At 37.2% G+C, this 18,392-nt stretch overlaps 1 protein-coding gene across 1 annotated transcript; it reads left to right on the plus strand.

The window, feature by feature from the left end:
* The first annotated feature begins 8,094 nt into the window (after nt 1–8,094).
* On the plus strand, nt 8,095–14,234 carry LOC116177297 (facilitated trehalose transporter Tret1-2 homolog). Its single transcript, XM_031496231.1, has 2 exons — nt 8,095–8,425; nt 12,673–14,234. The coding sequence occupies exons 1-2, from the start codon at nt 8,377–8,379 to the stop codon at nt 14,004–14,006; spliced, it is 1,383 nt and encodes a 460-aa protein (XP_031352091.1). The 5' UTR covers nt 8,095–8,376; the 3' UTR covers nt 14,007–14,234.
* The last annotated feature ends 4,158 nt before the right edge of the window (nt 14,235–18,392 follow it).

Genomic DNA, 18,392 nt, shown 5'->3' on the forward strand with positions numbered 1-18,392 from the left:
CAACAAGAAACAGTTTCACCCGCACTAGGAATGCAGTGAAACGTATTTCCGTCGTATAGATGGGAGTAACAGATGGATGATATGAATCGTTATAATCCGAGGACCAATGGTCATAAATTGTATCTCGGTGTTCCGCGGGGAAATATGTGCTCAGATCGGAAGTTGTAGTTGACCGTCGCGTCGCCTTCTAATTGCATCTATTCCCTCATCAAGTACACGTACCAAAAAGTCTGACCAAATGGGCTACGAAATACACCAGTCGAATATGAAGAAGGGTTTTTATTCTTTGGTATAGCTAGGGGCTGGTCCCTCCACCTCGGAGATTACTACCTCTAAAATTTATAAAAAACTTGAAAGGTCGATTTCCGCCATTTGGCAAAAGCTGTTTACAATAAATGACAACTACATAATCTTTTATGCAATTCTTCCTTTTTTTCTATTATACTATTCATCCATTTTTTTGCTCCTTTTCCCTCTTCGCCGGTATTTCCCCACTGCTTGCCCTTGTTCCCTCCAATATAAGATTATCTTCTTCCCCTCCGCTCTCCATCTTCCACCTAGTCTTCATTCTTTCTTCTCTCCTCGCTATTAGTTCAATGCTTGCACCCCCCCCCCCCCTACATCTTTCGGCACCTCCTCATTTATCAGCTACTTGCACGTTCTGTTTTATCCTTAATTCTCGATTTTTTTCTCTCTCTCTCTCTCTTTCCTTTCTCCCCTTTCCTAAAATATTACCGCCCTACGTCCCTGTCACTGTATTCTTATCTCCCATTTCGTGGTATCCGTTTGAAATACCTGCTTGGTACTCCTTCTAATTCATTCCATTTTCTCCATCTCCAAATCTCCGTTCCATACATCAATTATTCCGCATTCGGTTTTGAATTTCTGTTCTCCTATTTCCGACATCACATCTCTCTTTTTCTTTATTCCCTTATTTGCGCATTTATCCCATTACTTTATGGCATCTGGAGTATTGAATATTTAAATTAACTTATTTCCTCCCTCCACTTTCATTTAACCTCTTTTTTGCATCATCAATGCATCAATGCATTTTATCATTTTAGATTTTTCCACATTTAATTGCATTTTCCCAGTACCTCTCCACCTTTCCCATCATGTCCCATGTTTTTCTTCTGTTGCCATTAGCACTGTGCTGTGTATGTACTATTTCCCCTTCCACGTCATTTATGGTGATCTCCCCATAATTTTCTATACAGTATTTGTCCCTCCGCACTATTATCCCTTCCTTCTATCGTTCAGGCTGTCTGCCCTATTTCCACATCTTGTTTTTAGTTTCCTCTGCTTGTCCTTGGTATTACAAATTAATTATGAAAATCCAAGCCGCATTTCTTACGTCATCCCTGCCCCTCTCCCTTTCTTTAGCTTTTTTCATTGTTTCTTAATCTCTTCTATTGATATCTTTCTTTACCTACCTCCTCCATCACACCCTCTTTCCTCTACTTTTCTTGTCTTCTATTTTTATTTCTCTCTCGCTTATAATGTTTCTTCCTTTTCCTCTCTTTATAATCCCCCAGAAATCCTTTTATGTTACTATTTCGCTAATTTATTCTACATATTTTTTCTGTTCCTTTCTTTGATTTTTTGTGTGCTTTGTTTTCTGTTCTTTCAACTCTTCTAGCTCTTCCTTTCCCCATCATTGCTCTGTATCTGTTTCTTCTGTACCCTCTCTCTTCCTCTTCCTTTACCGGTTCCCACATCAGTGCCTCTCCTTGACAATTTTCCACTCATCTAATCTTTTTCCTATTTCTTCTCCTTGACCTCCTAATCACTTTTTATAAATCTCTTTAGTTTCTTTGTCTACATCTGTGCCTCTCTTCGTTTCTGTCTTGCTCTTCTTATTTACTTTTTTACTCATTCCCATGGGCTGGTTATCCGATTCTATCCTATATTAAATTCTTTTATTTCTCCTCCCTCTTCCACAGATTGTCGGTCTCAATCTCCCTCCATATTTGCGTTTAGGTAATATTCTCCAAGCTTTCTTTTCTAATAATTTATAGGAGACCTGTAAGGGTAAATGTTATTAATTTCTTTTAGTTCAGTTTATTACCAACAGGTGGTGCTAGTGTTTAATGCCTTCCGTTAGTTACCTCACAGTTTCGCAGTTCCACCTCCAGGTGTGGATACAAATAGAAGGCAGATTTTCCGGAGGAACTGGAACGATTGTGCTTCAAGCTGCCGTTCTGAGCACATCAACTTCAAGAACCACTTCGGCCATCTTCGACATTATTCGATCCACTGCCGCAGCGCAGCCATCAAGAGGAGAAAATCTATCTCTTCCCTCCATTATAATTTGTCGACAGTATACCTCTGGAGGTAAATATTTTTCTCTAGGCAAAATTTCAATGGGCGAGGTCTTCGGGGGCAATTTGCTGGGCTCATCTTCCTCATACGAGTCTTCTATGAGTAAATCGTCCGTGGGCGAATGTTCTGGGAGAATACTCAGGGGACAGGTCTTGGGGGACAAATTATCGGGAGCAAATAAATATCCTGTACGCGAGTTTTCCGGGGTGCATCTTTCGGGGGCGCATCTTCCGAGAGGCGAATTTACCGCGGAACAAATTTTCTTGAGGGAGAATTTACCTGGGTAAACTGGTAGCTTCTCCATCTTATGTAGTCTCTTCATCCTCCCGATGCAGCCATATTCCAGATTCTCCAGGCACTTTATTCTTCCTAGTTTGTTTAGCGGTTCCAGTTTCTTCGCATCTCTAAATCGGCCATTTCTTGCGGGTTACTCAAAGCCCCGTAGCATCATAAGTGTCTCATTCTGCTCATTCTAGCCTCTCTACTTACTTTACCTTCGGCTCGTTTTCTTCTGTCTCTCCAGTGCTTCCACTCCTTCTCGTATCTCTCCAGTTTCCTATACCTCAAGATTTCCAGATTTCTACTGACGTCATCACCAATTCAACTATTGCTGAAGAAACAGCCAAGGACGCATTTCTTTTGAACCTTCATGAAGGTCTCATTTCTGGAAAACGAGGTGACCCCGAATACAGCACTTCCAATGGCATCATTTTCAAGAATCAACGAGTTTTTATACCTGAAGCCCTTCAAAAAAGAGTTCTCTTGGAACTGCATCGAACACATGTGGGCATCGTAAAAATGAAACAGTTGGCAAGACGCCACTGCTTCTGGAAAAACATCGACAAAGACATAGAAGCTATAGTAAAAAACTGCCAGGAATGCGCACTATCCCAGAAAAGTCCCGCTAAAGTTCCTCTCCATCATTGGGACGATCCGCAGCATAATTTTGAACGCCTTCATATTGATTACGCTGGGCCGTTTTTGAATCACCATTTTCTTGTCCTTGATTTCAAGTCAAAATGGACTGAAATTCGCATTATTAAAGACGTCCCGAAGACTGCAACTACCATAGAGCTGCTACTGGACATTTTTTGCACTCATGGATTCCCTGAAATCATGGTATCAGATAATGCGACAATTTTTCACAGTGACATATTCAAAACCTTCTGTCTGAACCATGGCATTTTGCAAAAGTTTATAGCGCCCGGTCATCCTGCAACTAACGGGTTGGCCGAACGTTATATACAAACTTTGAAATCAAAACTGAAGTGTATGACCGAACCAGATTCTATTCAACCAAGGTCCGCGAAATATTATTCCGATTCAGAACCACTCCTCTCCAGAATGGCAAAACTCCAGCCGAATTGCATTTGAATGGAAACATTAGGTACCAGTTCGACGTCTTCAAGCCTCCTACTTCAAAAATCCAAAAACGAGTATGATTCGACCTGCCACCATCACGACAATTCAAAATTGGGGACAAGGTACATAGCAAGATGGTATTCGAATTTCGAACAACAAGAAAACTTGAAAATTTGGTTCGATCATCCAAAAATTCGAACATCTCCACCACCAAGTTGAAAGGCAACGTCGATATATACCCCAACAGTCAGCCACCCTTGCAACCTCCACAAATTACTTCAGATTCGGAATCACCTGAAATCAACCACCACTACGAAAAATTGGCGTCCCTGCTCCTACCAGCCAATCCTGGATCGGATGTTATTCCTGATGTCGAAGCTGAACCTTCAGAAGTTGGACAATCTCCAACAGTGGAATCCGTCCGGCGATCTACTCGACCTCGCCGTCCTCCAGAACGTTTTAGAGACTATGTCATGTGATTTAAACTGTTGTTACAACTTTTACTTTTTAAATTTATAATTAACTGTCATAATTTTGTGGGGGAAGACTATTATGTTCTCAATTAAAATTAGAATTAAGTCGAAAAATCTAGCGCGCTGTTGCTGGGGAAAAAAAGGATTGTCAATTATTATTTTGTTAGTTAGTTACGGATTGTTTTTTCAATTAGGATATTAAATTCGATATTAATAATTTCTGTACTTCTGCGTTATGATTAATTAAAGTTTACTAAACTAAAGACATGTGAATTTAACTAATAGTGTGCCACCTCAAAATACACAACAGACGCTGAAACGTAGCCCCTTCATACTGGTCTGTTTTGCAGCGCTGCACTGCGTCCTGTCCTGCTGCTCAGCAGCGCTGCTAAGTCGCTCAGTGTGAAGGAGCACTTCCGAGTATTTACTTTGAATTTTGCAAGTATAAGCATATGCTTCCTTTTATTCATACGCGCCATTATCGAGATTTTCTTCACGGCGGAAGCTGGATGTGCCGTAGAAAAATTATAATTATTTCTTTTAAAGATTTTGTTTTAATTGAGCTAGCTGATGGACAGGTGCTCGTGGGTGAGTTTCGCGGGGTCTGCTAGTTATACATAAATTAAAGTCACTGTACCTCATATATCAAAGCGACCTTCCGCAGGCGATGTTTTTAACACAAAACAGACTTGGCCTGACAATATTTCGAAAATTGACCAATGGGAACTGCAAATTGGATCTTAGCGACGTCTAGCTTCACTTCTATAGATTCTCTGGGAATTGATGCTTTCTGGACGTAGTTTCGCTGGCGTTGAACTTCTAGTATTCATTACTGCAGTTCGTTACTAACCCATTCTTTTACTACAAACCAGAGCATATTTTAAATAACTTCCACTAGGCGGCACTGAACCCAGTATCGGTGCGCAACAACCTTTTTTTGGTGTGAATAAATCTAACACGTTTCATTAATTCGTTTCGTGTTAGTTTGTTCAATTATTAAAACTCGCGTTACAATTCTCGTTTCACGAATTCCCGAAATAAAACTTGGTTCTCGAACAAATTTTATTTTATTTAATCATTTAGCTCTAAAGACCGAATTTCTTCAAACAATTTTACTTTTGACCATGTTAGTGGCCAAACCCGAATTATTTTACCGCTTGATTATTGGCAAATAAGTAATGAGCTCTCAGGTGGCTCGACCTATAATGCCTTCCAAAAATCTCTCCATATTAATCCCTACCTATTTTTTTCGCTGTTTAAATTCCGTGTAGCAGGGAATGATCTCATCCCAATTTTGCGTTTTTAAGCACGTAAAACTAACATTTCTACCTTGTGTATGCTGAAAGACCGACAGTTGGGGCCAACGATTTCCGGAACGCGTTACCGCGTTATAGAACTCAATGGCACAGAAAAAATTATTGCTAATTTTAACCGGAAACTACGAACGTTGACATAAATCTAAATTTATTGACATTTGAAAAGATCAAGCCTATTACTTGCCTACTCGGTATACGTTCTACTATCAAACTTATAATGGTGGGTTTATACAATCATTATCATTAGTTCACTATCAAAAATCATTATGAAATATGCAATAGCAACAAAAGTTTATTGCGCGTTGCTAACCAACGAAACCATCCCGAGCTTAGTGAACTAATGATAATGATTGTATAAACCCACCATATCAATGTGCACCATCTCCATTAACGTTGACGCACAAAACGTGGAAATTGCGTACAAATTAGCACAAAGAGGCATACTATAATGTGTTAAAAGCTTTTCGGTTATATAATATGGAAGAGCAGATTAATGCACGAAAATGAAGAAATACGTCTAGGAAAAAGGATTCGGTAACTATAGTAGATTGAAATAACCGCATTTTCCAGGTTTTTGAAAATGACCTTTTTGAATTTTCAAAAAAATGTTCAAAGCGCTTAGTTATTCTATTAAGATTTCGGATACCTACTAGTTCTTAATTATGATAATGACTAAGAACAAAACAGTATTTCTTATTATTTACTTACACCTACCATTTGATATCCAATATTACTGTTAGAACCCCACATCGCACCATAAACAGGAAGTGGGGCCACGGTACTATTTGTGGGTCACCTACATTATTTATTGATGACCATCGCAAAATGTTGTTAATGACCTTGTGTACCCAATTAACTGCTTAAATCCTGTAACAATTCGTTTAGTTTAATAAATCAATTAAAGCCAAATATTTCGGTCATGACAAGCGCGATCAGCCGCAGAAATGCTGCAAGTAAATCCTTCGTGTATCGGCGGACAACGTGAAAGAAAGATGATTGCTAATTTTGACCGATCAAAAAGTTCCATTACACACATGTAAAATGATGCAAATATTAAATCAACGATAATGAATAAACTTATTTATTATTACCTACGTCGATAATTTGTTGAAAATTTTTGTAAATACCACCATCTAGGTAGGTGCTTTGGTAGGTGTTAAGCTCTGTGATTTTCCATGAACGCCTCAGTGTATTTACAATCTACCTGATACGAACAAAAAAATGCTTTAGTTTTTGCAAGATGTAATGAATATCTTCACTAGACTTTTAAAACCCGTTTTACGTGCTCAAAGTTATTTTATAAAAGTCAAAAGTGAAGTGACTTAATGACTTTTTGAAAATGTTGTCCTTTACTTGCTGCAATTCTATTTCACTTCCACGTGAAATTTTGCTAATACCAACCTAAAAAAAATATACCACCGGGAACGGGACGTTTGGGCGAGATACTAAGTTCGCCGAGTCTACTAGTATGAAATAAATCTCATATGAAGTGGGAAATTATAGCTTAACAATATCCCGAATTTGCTGGATTTGTGTGTATACCCCGAACAGCAGAATAACTACTAAAATATTTGAAAAATACAAAAAATAAAAATAATAAGGACTTTGGACGGACGAGAACTCAACCATTTCCAAACATTTAAGAACTATATGTGGGTTCGTTTCTTTGTCTTCAGGATGCCAAATTTCCTCCCACCTCCTTAGTCAAAATTTGCAAAAAGTTTTACAAAATCGCAAAAGCCAGGCCTATTGTGAGTTGTGGGTGTCGTCATTTTACGTAATTTACAGAAACAAATTTAAAAAACCTAGATTTCGGGACTTCCTCCGATTATTTAGACATAATTTGTGTGTTCTCTCGCTACACATTTTTTAGGTTTCTAGCTTGAGCTAGTGACTATTGCGACCACCGTTTTTTGGACATGTCAAAATTGGATCAAACCGAGTCAATCTGGGTCCAACCGCAATAAACCGAACCAAAGCGGGTTTCAAGGTGAAACACTCGTTTGCTTGCATATTTTACCGAAAGCCTAGGAATATTTGAGCTAATATCAGCAACTGTTGTTTTTGCAAATCGTCTATCCGCACGTACCGACGAATGTTATCGACATATCGACATTGGTAATACCCATAAACTATCGCGACACGTGCATACCTTTGGAATTTTTTTAGGTAATTACTGCTACAATAAAACTACCTACCCTATTCTATTTTGATGATATTGTCTTTTGTCAAAAGTAAATGACATAGTAAGTATCACCAAAAAGTCTTGACATCATGTCAATCCACAATACCCAGTGCAATATAGTAGGTATACATTAATTGAATGAATTTCATCGACAACGTAATCCTAAATTGCTGTTGCGCACTGTTTCCAATTATTATAATTTTATGCAATGAATATTTATGGCATAAATCACTCCATCACTGTTCCGGCGCTTTTTTCTGTATGGAAATTGTAATTACGAGCGTACATTTGTTTATCACAGCGCTACATAAAAATTAGAATTATTATCTACCTTTTTTGTCGATCTGTGATTACATATCTCGTTAACAACGAATCGTAATTATTAGATAATGAGAAGTGGACATGTAGAAAAATGGGGGTAAATCGCATCCAAAATCTCTTGATGCCAGTAGGCACGCTAGTGAGAATAGTAAATATATAAGTATAGCCCAGGAACTTGACATTAAAGCACTTACATCCAAACGAAAAGCATTAGATTGGTAACGCATTGCCCTCAAAGGCAGATACTGCAATTAAAAATTGCATCATCTAGTGCACTTCAACACTTTGATATAAAAGAACGTGTAGCTTCAAGTTAGCGCGTCGTTTATTTCAAATTTGTTACTATAGCAAGACGGTCCTGTTTTTATTAGTGGCGAAATTTTAAGTGACACTGACAATGCACGAATCGGGGGATCGGACTTTTTTGTATGCTGCCGTATGTGTCGGTAAGTTGTTTTTGTTTCTCTCATTAAGCACAAATCGAAAATTTTCACGGTAACAATGGCAATTACGCGGTGCATTTGATTTAAAGTGTGTATGCAGCTTTAGATGTGGGATGCGGAACTTGAGGGTCCTTGTTCCCTCGGGCAATGAAAAATTTCCACTAGCATCTTGCGTGCATTCCATCGTATTCGTGCGTTAATTAATTAATGTATTTGCAACTTCAAAATTATTGAGGCAGGTCATGATTTGCGCAACTCGCCCCAATGAGTAGGTTTGCAAAAAGCTTGCAGAATTTAAACTGCCGCCGGTTATTGCATTTGGATTTGAAAGAGAAGGAGAGGGTATTGACCATCTGGATGAGCCGTATGAATGGAAAATTACTGGATCCACTCTAAGGCTACTGTTATACGGTGTTATTTTTATCGGCTATTTTTGGGTCGGCATTTTACAATTGTTTTACTTGAATCGCGCCCCTGCAAAGAACGCGCGCTCTGCTATTGCGAAAATTTTTATCGCAATTGCAACTTTCCCACTTGTCGGTGTGCATTTTTGGACGAGCAAATAATATTTGAATGGAATTTAATCTAGCACATGCTTGTAGTGGAAACTTTTCTAATTTAACGGAATTACAATTTACCCCTATTGGGTCATGTAAATACCTTCCTTAATTTTCTTTTAATGTGCACTAATCTTCAACCTTCGAAAAAATAATCTTTCATGTTATATACGGGGTGTTTTTCTGAAGACCTCACTGTTATATCAATTAATCATTCTCCACTTATTTATTATGATGTTTATAACGGAAAAACATTAGCCTAGACATTCGCTCATCAGAACGAGTATAGTTTTACATACGTGCTAAAATTTTCATCCCTTAATGAATTAATTTTCGAAAGGAAAAAATGACTAAAAGCACGACACATTTGTGGGAGAACCAAATTATAGCTCTAAATTTGGTTCTATTTACAAAGAAAATGTAGTTACGACAACGACAACCATCCGTTGCCATGTAACAAAATTTTCGGAAAATATACAAAAATTTATAATGATAGATCTAAAGCTCCAAGATTCGAGGGCATCTTTTACCGAAATATCTGCCTGTTAATATTCATATAGAACTCATTAGGTAAATTTAACGTAATCATGAAAGATCGGCCTTTATGGCAATGGAAATTAACCTCGAAATTAACCGAGTTTAATGGTGCTTCCCAAAGGCCATAGTTTTCCTCGAGGTTTTCCTTTACTAGAAGTATCTATGGTTAAAATTTCAAATAAATGATTTTCATGATTTTTGATTTGTTGGATTCCTCTTCGACCCGAATAGCATAATGACTATATCGAAAATATAAAAAAAAATAAAAGAAAATTATTATAATCGAGCTTCGGAACTTCTAAACTTTCTAATTTTTTTGATTATTGAAGGATTGTGGGAAGTACTTTTAATGGCAAGTTTTAAAATTTTTTAGTTTTTCATATTTGAAATGAGCTTTCGAGGCATATCATGAGGCCGCAAGGGAAGTTGGAAGGGACATGAAGGGGATTTGAGGCGAACATGGGAATGATTTGATAGTAATTAAGCACACATGGGGAGGAACTTGAGGAAAGCTGAAAATGAAACATCAGGATTACAATGATTTGCAGGGATACTTGATGGAACCTTCAGAGGAATGGGAGATGGGAAAAGATGAAGAAGAACTTGAGGAGAACTTGATAAGAATTTGAGAGCGACTTATAAGAAAATTATATGCAGGAAATTGGAAGAGAATTTGAGGATTTGAAAAGTATTTATATAGGAAAATTGAAGGAAACATGAAGAGGAACAATAACTACACTTAAACAAACTTGTAAAGGGACTTCAAAGACTCCTAAAAAGAAATTGAGCAAAGATCGGGAATTTTAGAACTTGTGGACATCTTTAAGGGGAAAATCGAAGGCGCCGTAAGAACTTCAGGAAATTGCAATAAGGCTGAGAGGAACGTGAACCGAATTTGTTTGAAAAGAAGTCGATTAAAAGACTTTACAGTAACTTAAGAACAACTTTAAGAAGACTACAACTTACGAGGAACTTAAGGAGAGATGGCGTGAAAATAACTTGAGGAGAACTTGAAAAGAATATGTTGAGAAATTCAGGGAAGGTTATGAGGAACATGAAATATAGTCAAAGGAAAGGGGAAAATGGAGGGAATTTAAGAATAGAAGAAAGCATGAGAAGGAACTTCAGAAGATTTTGAGAGCAATTTGAGAAGCGGTCGGGAGAATCTTGACAAAAGTTTGAAAATTCTGTAGAAAAACTCGGGGATAATTAATTTCAAAAATTTAAAAAATATGATGAATAAAAAAGTGACTATCTTTGCGGCTCCTCCGGAAAATCTGAGCAGCCTGCCAATGCTCCGCTGAACGGCAACACATCCCACACCCGATAGTTTATTTAGGAGCTAAAATGTTACCTAATTTACCTTTGGGGGCAAATTGATGGGCCACCATTGAATATGTATAGGTATATATAAGAACACATTGCTCAGTATACACATGAGCATATGTGATCTCTAGAATATGCGAATGCTTGCGTTTACTAGAAGTATCTGTGGTTAAAAAATATTTCCATAAATAAGAAAAATGACATTGCGCATGCATGCATGATGTTTACAATATGCGATGTTTCCCTTTACTAGAAAAATTTTTGATTAAAATTTCAAAAAAATATCTATAAATATGAAAGTTCACATTGCGCAGTATGCGCATACGTAGGTACATGTGATGAGATTTTTAAAATTCGAAATTGCTTTTCTTATTTTTGCATTTTTTTAATTGTTTAAGATTTATTTTGTTTGGAAGTTCCTAAATTCGTTGCAAATTGTTGGTTCGGGTCCTGGCTTGGTCTTTTTGCCATAAGTGTTTAAATTTTTGTGCGTTTTATGGGCCTGATTTTGCACGCCGATTTTTCAATTCTGTTACTATGTTGCACGATAGGGTAAACAACGTTGCTGTGATTGGGCTTTCTGATCCAAGATAATTTAGTTTGCGCTCAAAAAAGGGGTCAATAATTGCCATGTACTTGAAGAAGTCGAACACGTTTATGACAATTCCAATCGGCATGCATTTTCGCGCCCCTATTCCACTTTTTTGTGAAACTCTTAATAATACTAACAAAACAACAACAAACAATACAAAAGAATTGTTGGGCCACCAATTCTGAGATTTGACCCAAAGTTGCTATTTTTTAAATGCAATATGCTTATATTATTTACTCTATGACGCTATATATCTTAACGTCAATTTTTTGCATTACTTTTCCTGATTACATTGATGTATTACAACTTACATTTTTATGTAATTGTATTATATTATAGGTATTATTTCACTTTTTTCAAAATTTTGAAATGACATTTTTCTACGGTCACCCAGTTTTATGGATTGGTGCCTTAGTTATCGTGGGTAAAATAAAAAATATTACTAACATAGGGTCAAATCTCAGAAACGGTCATCCAAACAACTTTTTTTACTACATCACTGAATTCTACGTAAAAATCTCTAAAACAAACAGTGGGTTACATGGGTAGTAAGATATGATAACATCTCAAAAAGTCAAACTTTTCGTTTTTACTCTGTATCTCAGAAGCAATCGTAGAAACATGGACTCTGTAGTATTAAAATCTTCACAAAAAAGTGGTACAGGGTCGCGAAGTCTTTATCTTTAAAAACAGCCAAGACACACTGCAGTCTCAACCAAAATAGGACACAGGGTACATTGCGCTTCCAAAAAAGTAGGGAAGCTTCTAATTACGATAGCCTAAACTAAATGTCCTCTTCGTCGAATTTTCCGCAAATCTGCAAGCTTAAACTTCGGCAACATTCCCCATTGAAAATGTCTTGCTCAATTCAATTAATTGTCTTATCATCGATTAACTTTCAAGTGTCAAGATTCAATTGACCTATATCTTTGCACTTGAACATGTTGCGATCCGATCAAACAATGAATTAGGGACTTTTTTTTAATTCTAACTGTTAATGACCTGTACCACAGATTAAATACAATCTGTGCCTGTACTTACCGATCATGTTAGATGAACATTTTGTCAATTCAATTCGTAAGAGACTTTTGAGAAACCACGATATTGGCCTTGAATTTTCGGTAACCTCGAGCAATTGACTCAAATTATCAAGTACCGGCACTTGAAGATACACGGTTCCATTGTTACCCATAGTGTTTAGCGTTAATAGTGTGACTAACACAAGCTTTTCGTTTCAGGTAACCTTGTCGCACTCACGGCAGGTATTGGACTAGGATGGACGTCGCCAGTTATTCCAAAGCTCAACAACCCATTGCATCTCGACGAAAATCCGTTCGGGCGCCTAATAACCGCCGAGGAAGAATCCTGGATAGGGTCACTGCTAGCTTTTGGCGCCATTTTCGGACCCTTCGTCGCCGGATTTTCGGCCGACAGGTTTGGCCGAAAGAAAACACTGCTGTTTGTATGCGGCGTGCCGTTCCTAGTCTCATTTATAATGCTGGCGTTTGGCAAATGCGTCGCGCTGTATTACGTCGGGAGATTTTTGTCCGGATTCGGTGTTGGCGCCGTATTTACGGTTTTGCCAAACTTTAACAGCGAGGTGGCCGAGGATTCGATACGTGGAGCGATTTCGTCGTCGATGAACGTGTTTGTCGTACTAGGACCTTTATTTGCCTATGTTGTAGGTCCGTTCACCTCCATAATGGTTTTCAGTATAATTTGCGCAATAATACCTGCGTGCTTTATTGTGCTTTTTTATATGATGGTACCCGAAAGTCCGTATTACTTATTATCAATCAACGACTCTGTGGGCGCAATGAAATCGTTAAAGAGCTTCAGACGATCCAGTGATTCAGCGGTGAATAAAGAGTTGCAAAACATGAAAATTTCCGTTGAATCTGCCATGTGTGATCAAGGGACTTTTATGGACGTTTTTAAATCGAAAGGGTTGGTGAAAGCGTTAGTTATTTCAATGGCGCTGGTTGGATTCCAACAATTTTCGGGAATAAACATCGTACTGTTTTATTCGCAAACCGTTTTTGAAGCGACCGGTAGTTCGATTCCTTCAGATATATCCCCAATGATTGTCGGCGGCGTACAGGTGATAGCTAGCTGTATTACCCCTTTAATAGTAGACAGAGCGGGAAGAAAATTACTTCACATCGTGTCTGCTACTGGCATGCTTCTCTCTCAAGTTCCCTTGGGGCTCTATTTTTACCTGCAGACCGATGGCAAAGACGTTCAAGGTATCTTCTGGTTGCCAATACTATGCCTAAACGTCTACATCACGTTTTACAACTTTGGATTTGGACCTCTACCTTGGACAGTGATGGCAGAAATATTCCCCGCAAATATAAAATCCTCAGCGTCTACCGCTACGGCATCGTTCTGTTGGGTTTTGGGATTCATCGTTACTAAATTCTTTTCGTCGGTCACCGAAGAGATCGGAATGGGTGGATCGTTTTGGCTATTCTCAGGCTTTTGTTTTTTGGCAATAATATTCGTTTTTACTTTTGTCATAGAAACGAAAGGCAAAAGCTTCCAGGAAATTCAAGAAATATTAGCCCGCTAATGAGGGCGTTGAGTTTTACAATGGTACAATATCTATGTGATCTTAATAAAATAGACTGATGGACGTTTTATACTTACCATATTTACAATAATTGAACTGATATTTTTCTATGAAAAATTATAGAGTGGTTGTAGTGTACTGTAACCTGTAAGTGTGTGATATAATTTGTATGGGGAAAAAATGTACTTTAAGTAAAGAATAAAATTATATTGTATGGTCAGATCAGATCATGGTTGTGAAATGATTACACCTTAACATTGTGTGCAAAGTACACCTCAGACGTGATCACATACCTCGGAACATATTTTTACATATTATTTACCTTTTATTTTTCCTATAGTAGGTATTATAGTATATTATATACCGCGGGACTGAAGTAGCACTGTTAATCCCGAAGGTAAAGTTTATGGCCCGACCATAATTTACCTGAGGGATTAAGACTACTACTTCAGTCGCAAGGTATATACGATATTTTTCGTACTTCCGAAACTGAAACATATAATATGTATGGAAATAGAGAACGCGTTCTTTCAAAAAATCGCTGCTTAACAAGTTACCATGGGAACGTTGCGTTGGTACGACAAACCCTATGATATGGTAACAAAAATAATTTGGAAACTGTCATTGCTAGTGTCATAATTTTGGTCGTGACTCGTGGGTGACAAAGGTGTATTTCATTTTGATAAAAGAGCAGCCAAAGTAGGTACAGAATTGATACCACCGAAATCCAAAAAAACTATATGAGCCAGTACGATGCGTTTAAGAAGTACAGAATGTGGAACAACCTACTGAAATTGCCTTGTAAGTAATTTCATCCTTCAGGGATTTTCGTCCAAATTTAATCCCGGCGAGACAAAAAGTGACACTTCAGTACTTGTCATAATGGAGTGAAGTTGTCCCTTTACTCCTTTAAGTACGAAAAATCCCATATAAAATGAGCTGTGAGTTACCGCATGCGTGTTAAAGTTTGGCCTACACTGGAAATAGGTATATTGGGGGGTTAGGAAAAAAGATAGGATGAAGGCCCAGAGATCCTCCCAGAAAAACCACCCCCAAAGGTACATTTTCTTATGTTTGTGCAATTTTCTCTGAAACTATTGATTTTTTGGAAAAATGTCTAAAGACTTAATTTAAAGATAAGAAATTTACTATCGATTGGTGTATGCAATGTTTATAATCACTTAATAACTAACCGAAAATAAGGTAATAAAATGAAGGTAAAAATAAAAAAATGTGGCGAGCTAGACTAATACTACTCATCTTTAATAAAAATAGAAATCAAACTTCTAATGATCTAATTATGTTGAAGAAAAGTAACTATTTTGAGTTATTTCAGTTATTTTTAAGACTTTTTTTAAGATTTCTTCGGAACTCGAATAATAAAATTGATCTTTTTTTTATATCTAACAACTGTTGCTTGTTCAAAGGTTAAATTAAGACTCCAGTGTGATTTCTACATTACCCATGAAAACACTGTTCGACATGTTGGCCCGGGAGCAGAGATGTTTGAAAACTGTGATCACGAAGAAGCAGATACTAAAATTATCCTATATATAATTCATGCTGTAAAGACAGGTTCAAAAACAGTTCTCGTGAAAAGCGTAGATTCCGATATAATTGTTATCCTAATATGTATATCATTTCGAATATTTCCAACAGCTTAGTCTTGAATGTTCAATATACCTATATTATGGAACGGGAAAAAATAGAAGGAAATTAAACATTGGAAAGGGAAACCTTTACCACGCTTTGGGGCCGAAACTTAGCCGCGCTCTTCCCCTATTTACCACCTTAAAAGGATGTGAATCCACATCGTCGATAAGAGAAAGATAAAAAAGACCGCTTTTCTTGCAATGCAAAGAAGAGGAGACTCATTAATATCCGCAATGTGTGAGATTTTGGCTAAACCATTTAATGGTATTTGAAATAAACTCTCCCTTGTTCAGTGAACTAGAAACTTTTTTTTGTTAAAATTTACGGCGGGGAAACAAAAAGTTTGAACCAGCTTAGAAAGGAGATATTTTGCCACCGGAACCATCCTCCCACGCAGGATGCTTTACTGTTACACTGCAAAAGGGCTGTGTATCAAGCGAGCATATGGGCTTCTGCCGAAAATCCTTTGATTCATGATCCAGACCCTTCTGATTTTGGCTGGGTGAAATCTCCCGAGGGTAAACTTAGCCCAAAGTGGATATCAATCCCACAAGTTAGTAAAGCGTGCGAAGAACGTGTAACTGTAAGAAGGGTTGCCTTAAAGCATGCAGTTGTAAAAAAAGAATCTTCCCTGTACTTTGTTATGTAAATGCGTTTGTTTAAAATCTTGATATATCTACACAGTAAATTCTTTGGTATATTCTTAATTGTTGTTTTTTTATATATGTATTTTAAGTTTGCCTTTTTGATATTCCTTATATTCAAGAGTGTACCAGAGTACATAGGTATTAAACTAACAATGTTTCACCTGTTGAAAATTGAATAGTGTCGGAAATGATAGAGCCAATGTATTTTTGCAATATTTGTAGGGTTATTTTACAATTTATTTTTTGTTGAAGATAAACATGTTATATACCAATCGATAGGAAATTTTATTTTCTTTAAATTAGGGTTCTTGACATTTTCCGAAAAAATAATATTTTCTGAGAAAATTGGGAAAAACTAAAAACTGCACCTTTGGGGTGGTTATGGGGTAGTTTCTCAAAAGGGATCCCCGGGCCTTCACCCTATCTTTATTTCTAGTTCCCCAATAAAGACTTTTTGGCCAAAGTCCAAACTGTAACACGCACGGTAACTCACATTATAGGATTCATACTTACTACTACCAAATTTTCCAACGCGACTGACGTCGAGAAAAATTTTCCTGGTCAAAGATCAACGTAAATGTTCGACTTTTTATGTCGCCAACGTCAATACCTACTTAGGTAAATTATGTTTTATTCAAAATTGTAGAGTATAAACCTATAATTTGTTATTTCATTTGGTACCTACTCTACCATTTATAGTTTAGGAGATACATGAATTTAAAGTTACGGGTTTTTAGCAATTCTTGAAGGTACTATTTTTCACGTTATTTATATAGCTACAAACGAACTGAGCCCTTCTCCGCTACATTTCTAGGCTATAACAAATCGTAAAATTGCCTTTATAGAAAATCTACCGTTACAATGTTACTCTACCTCTTTTTCAGCAAAAAATTAGCGCGAGGAGCATTTCAAATCTGGCAACACTATTTGGCTATGTGCTTATAACGTACGATCAAAAATGAGTTGCCGTCGAGTCACCTTTGGAAGTTCAAGATAAATACGATTTCCCATGTAAACAAAAATTCCAGAGGCGACTCGAGAGCAACTCATTTTTGATCGCATGGTATCAGAGTAAGTCATTTTATCAGTTAGTTCAAGTTCAGTAGTCAGAATGTTGTGCACTTGTGAAGGGTTACGATAGTGTTGTTTACACATACATGTGTATATTGTGTGCCGAGATACTTGAAGGAGGAATGTCAGTTTCCTCAACAATATAGAAAGATTTGTCGCTCTGACATAAGAACAACTCATCTTTTTAAGAAATCTAGGGAAGATAAGTATATTAAAAACCGAAACTGCCAAAAGGCATTGGAGTACAAATAATAAGGAAGAATAGTTCAAAATCATAAAAAAAAAACCTGTAGAAATTATACATATTGGCTGACATACGATTCCGACTGTACCATACTTCAGACCATCGACGTATAATAAATGGACTGCGCGTGCCAATGATAAGTGCGGATACTGCAAGTGAGAAAGAAGGGAAAATTAAGAGGACAAGCTGTCTCTTACGGTGACGCATCTGATTGGTTCTTTCAACAGAAGCGGTCGCGATCGTATTCAAATTAAATAGAAAGAACCAATCAGATGCGTAACCGTAAGAGACAGTTTGCCCTCTTAGTTTTCCCTTCTCTCTCACCTGCAGTATCAGTGCTTAGCACTGGCACGCCCAGTTAATTTTTTGTATGTCGATGCTTCACACCCACTGACCTTTTTCTCTAATACCTATTTTTGAAGATATTCCTGACACATTAGACAATTTCTTTTAAAGTAATTTTAAAGCATAAATTTAGATTAGATATCTAACCTATATTAATCTACTTTTGTGTACAATAAATTTATTTATTTTTATATGTATACCTAATCGATCTGTATAAATTTATTTTTAAGTTCAATAACGAAAAAAATGGTGTTCTTCTAGGAGTCCACAATCCTAGAATTAGTTGGGCGCCGTCCTGCACCCTTTGCTATCCTCCGCTAATCTTTTCATTTCTACATAACTGCCCTTGCCTACGTCCCTAACTATTTGATCTATGTAATATGTATATAAGCCTCTGCCGTCTACCTCTTGCCATCTGACCTACCT

Source organism: Photinus pyralis, unplaced genomic scaffold (assembly GCF_008802855.1).
Source record: "Photinus pyralis isolate 1611_PpyrPB1 unplaced genomic scaffold, Ppyr1.3 Ppyr1.4_LG7, whole genome shotgun sequence".
NCBI classification, from domain to species: domain Eukaryota; kingdom Metazoa; phylum Arthropoda; class Insecta; order Coleoptera; family Lampyridae; genus Photinus; species Photinus pyralis.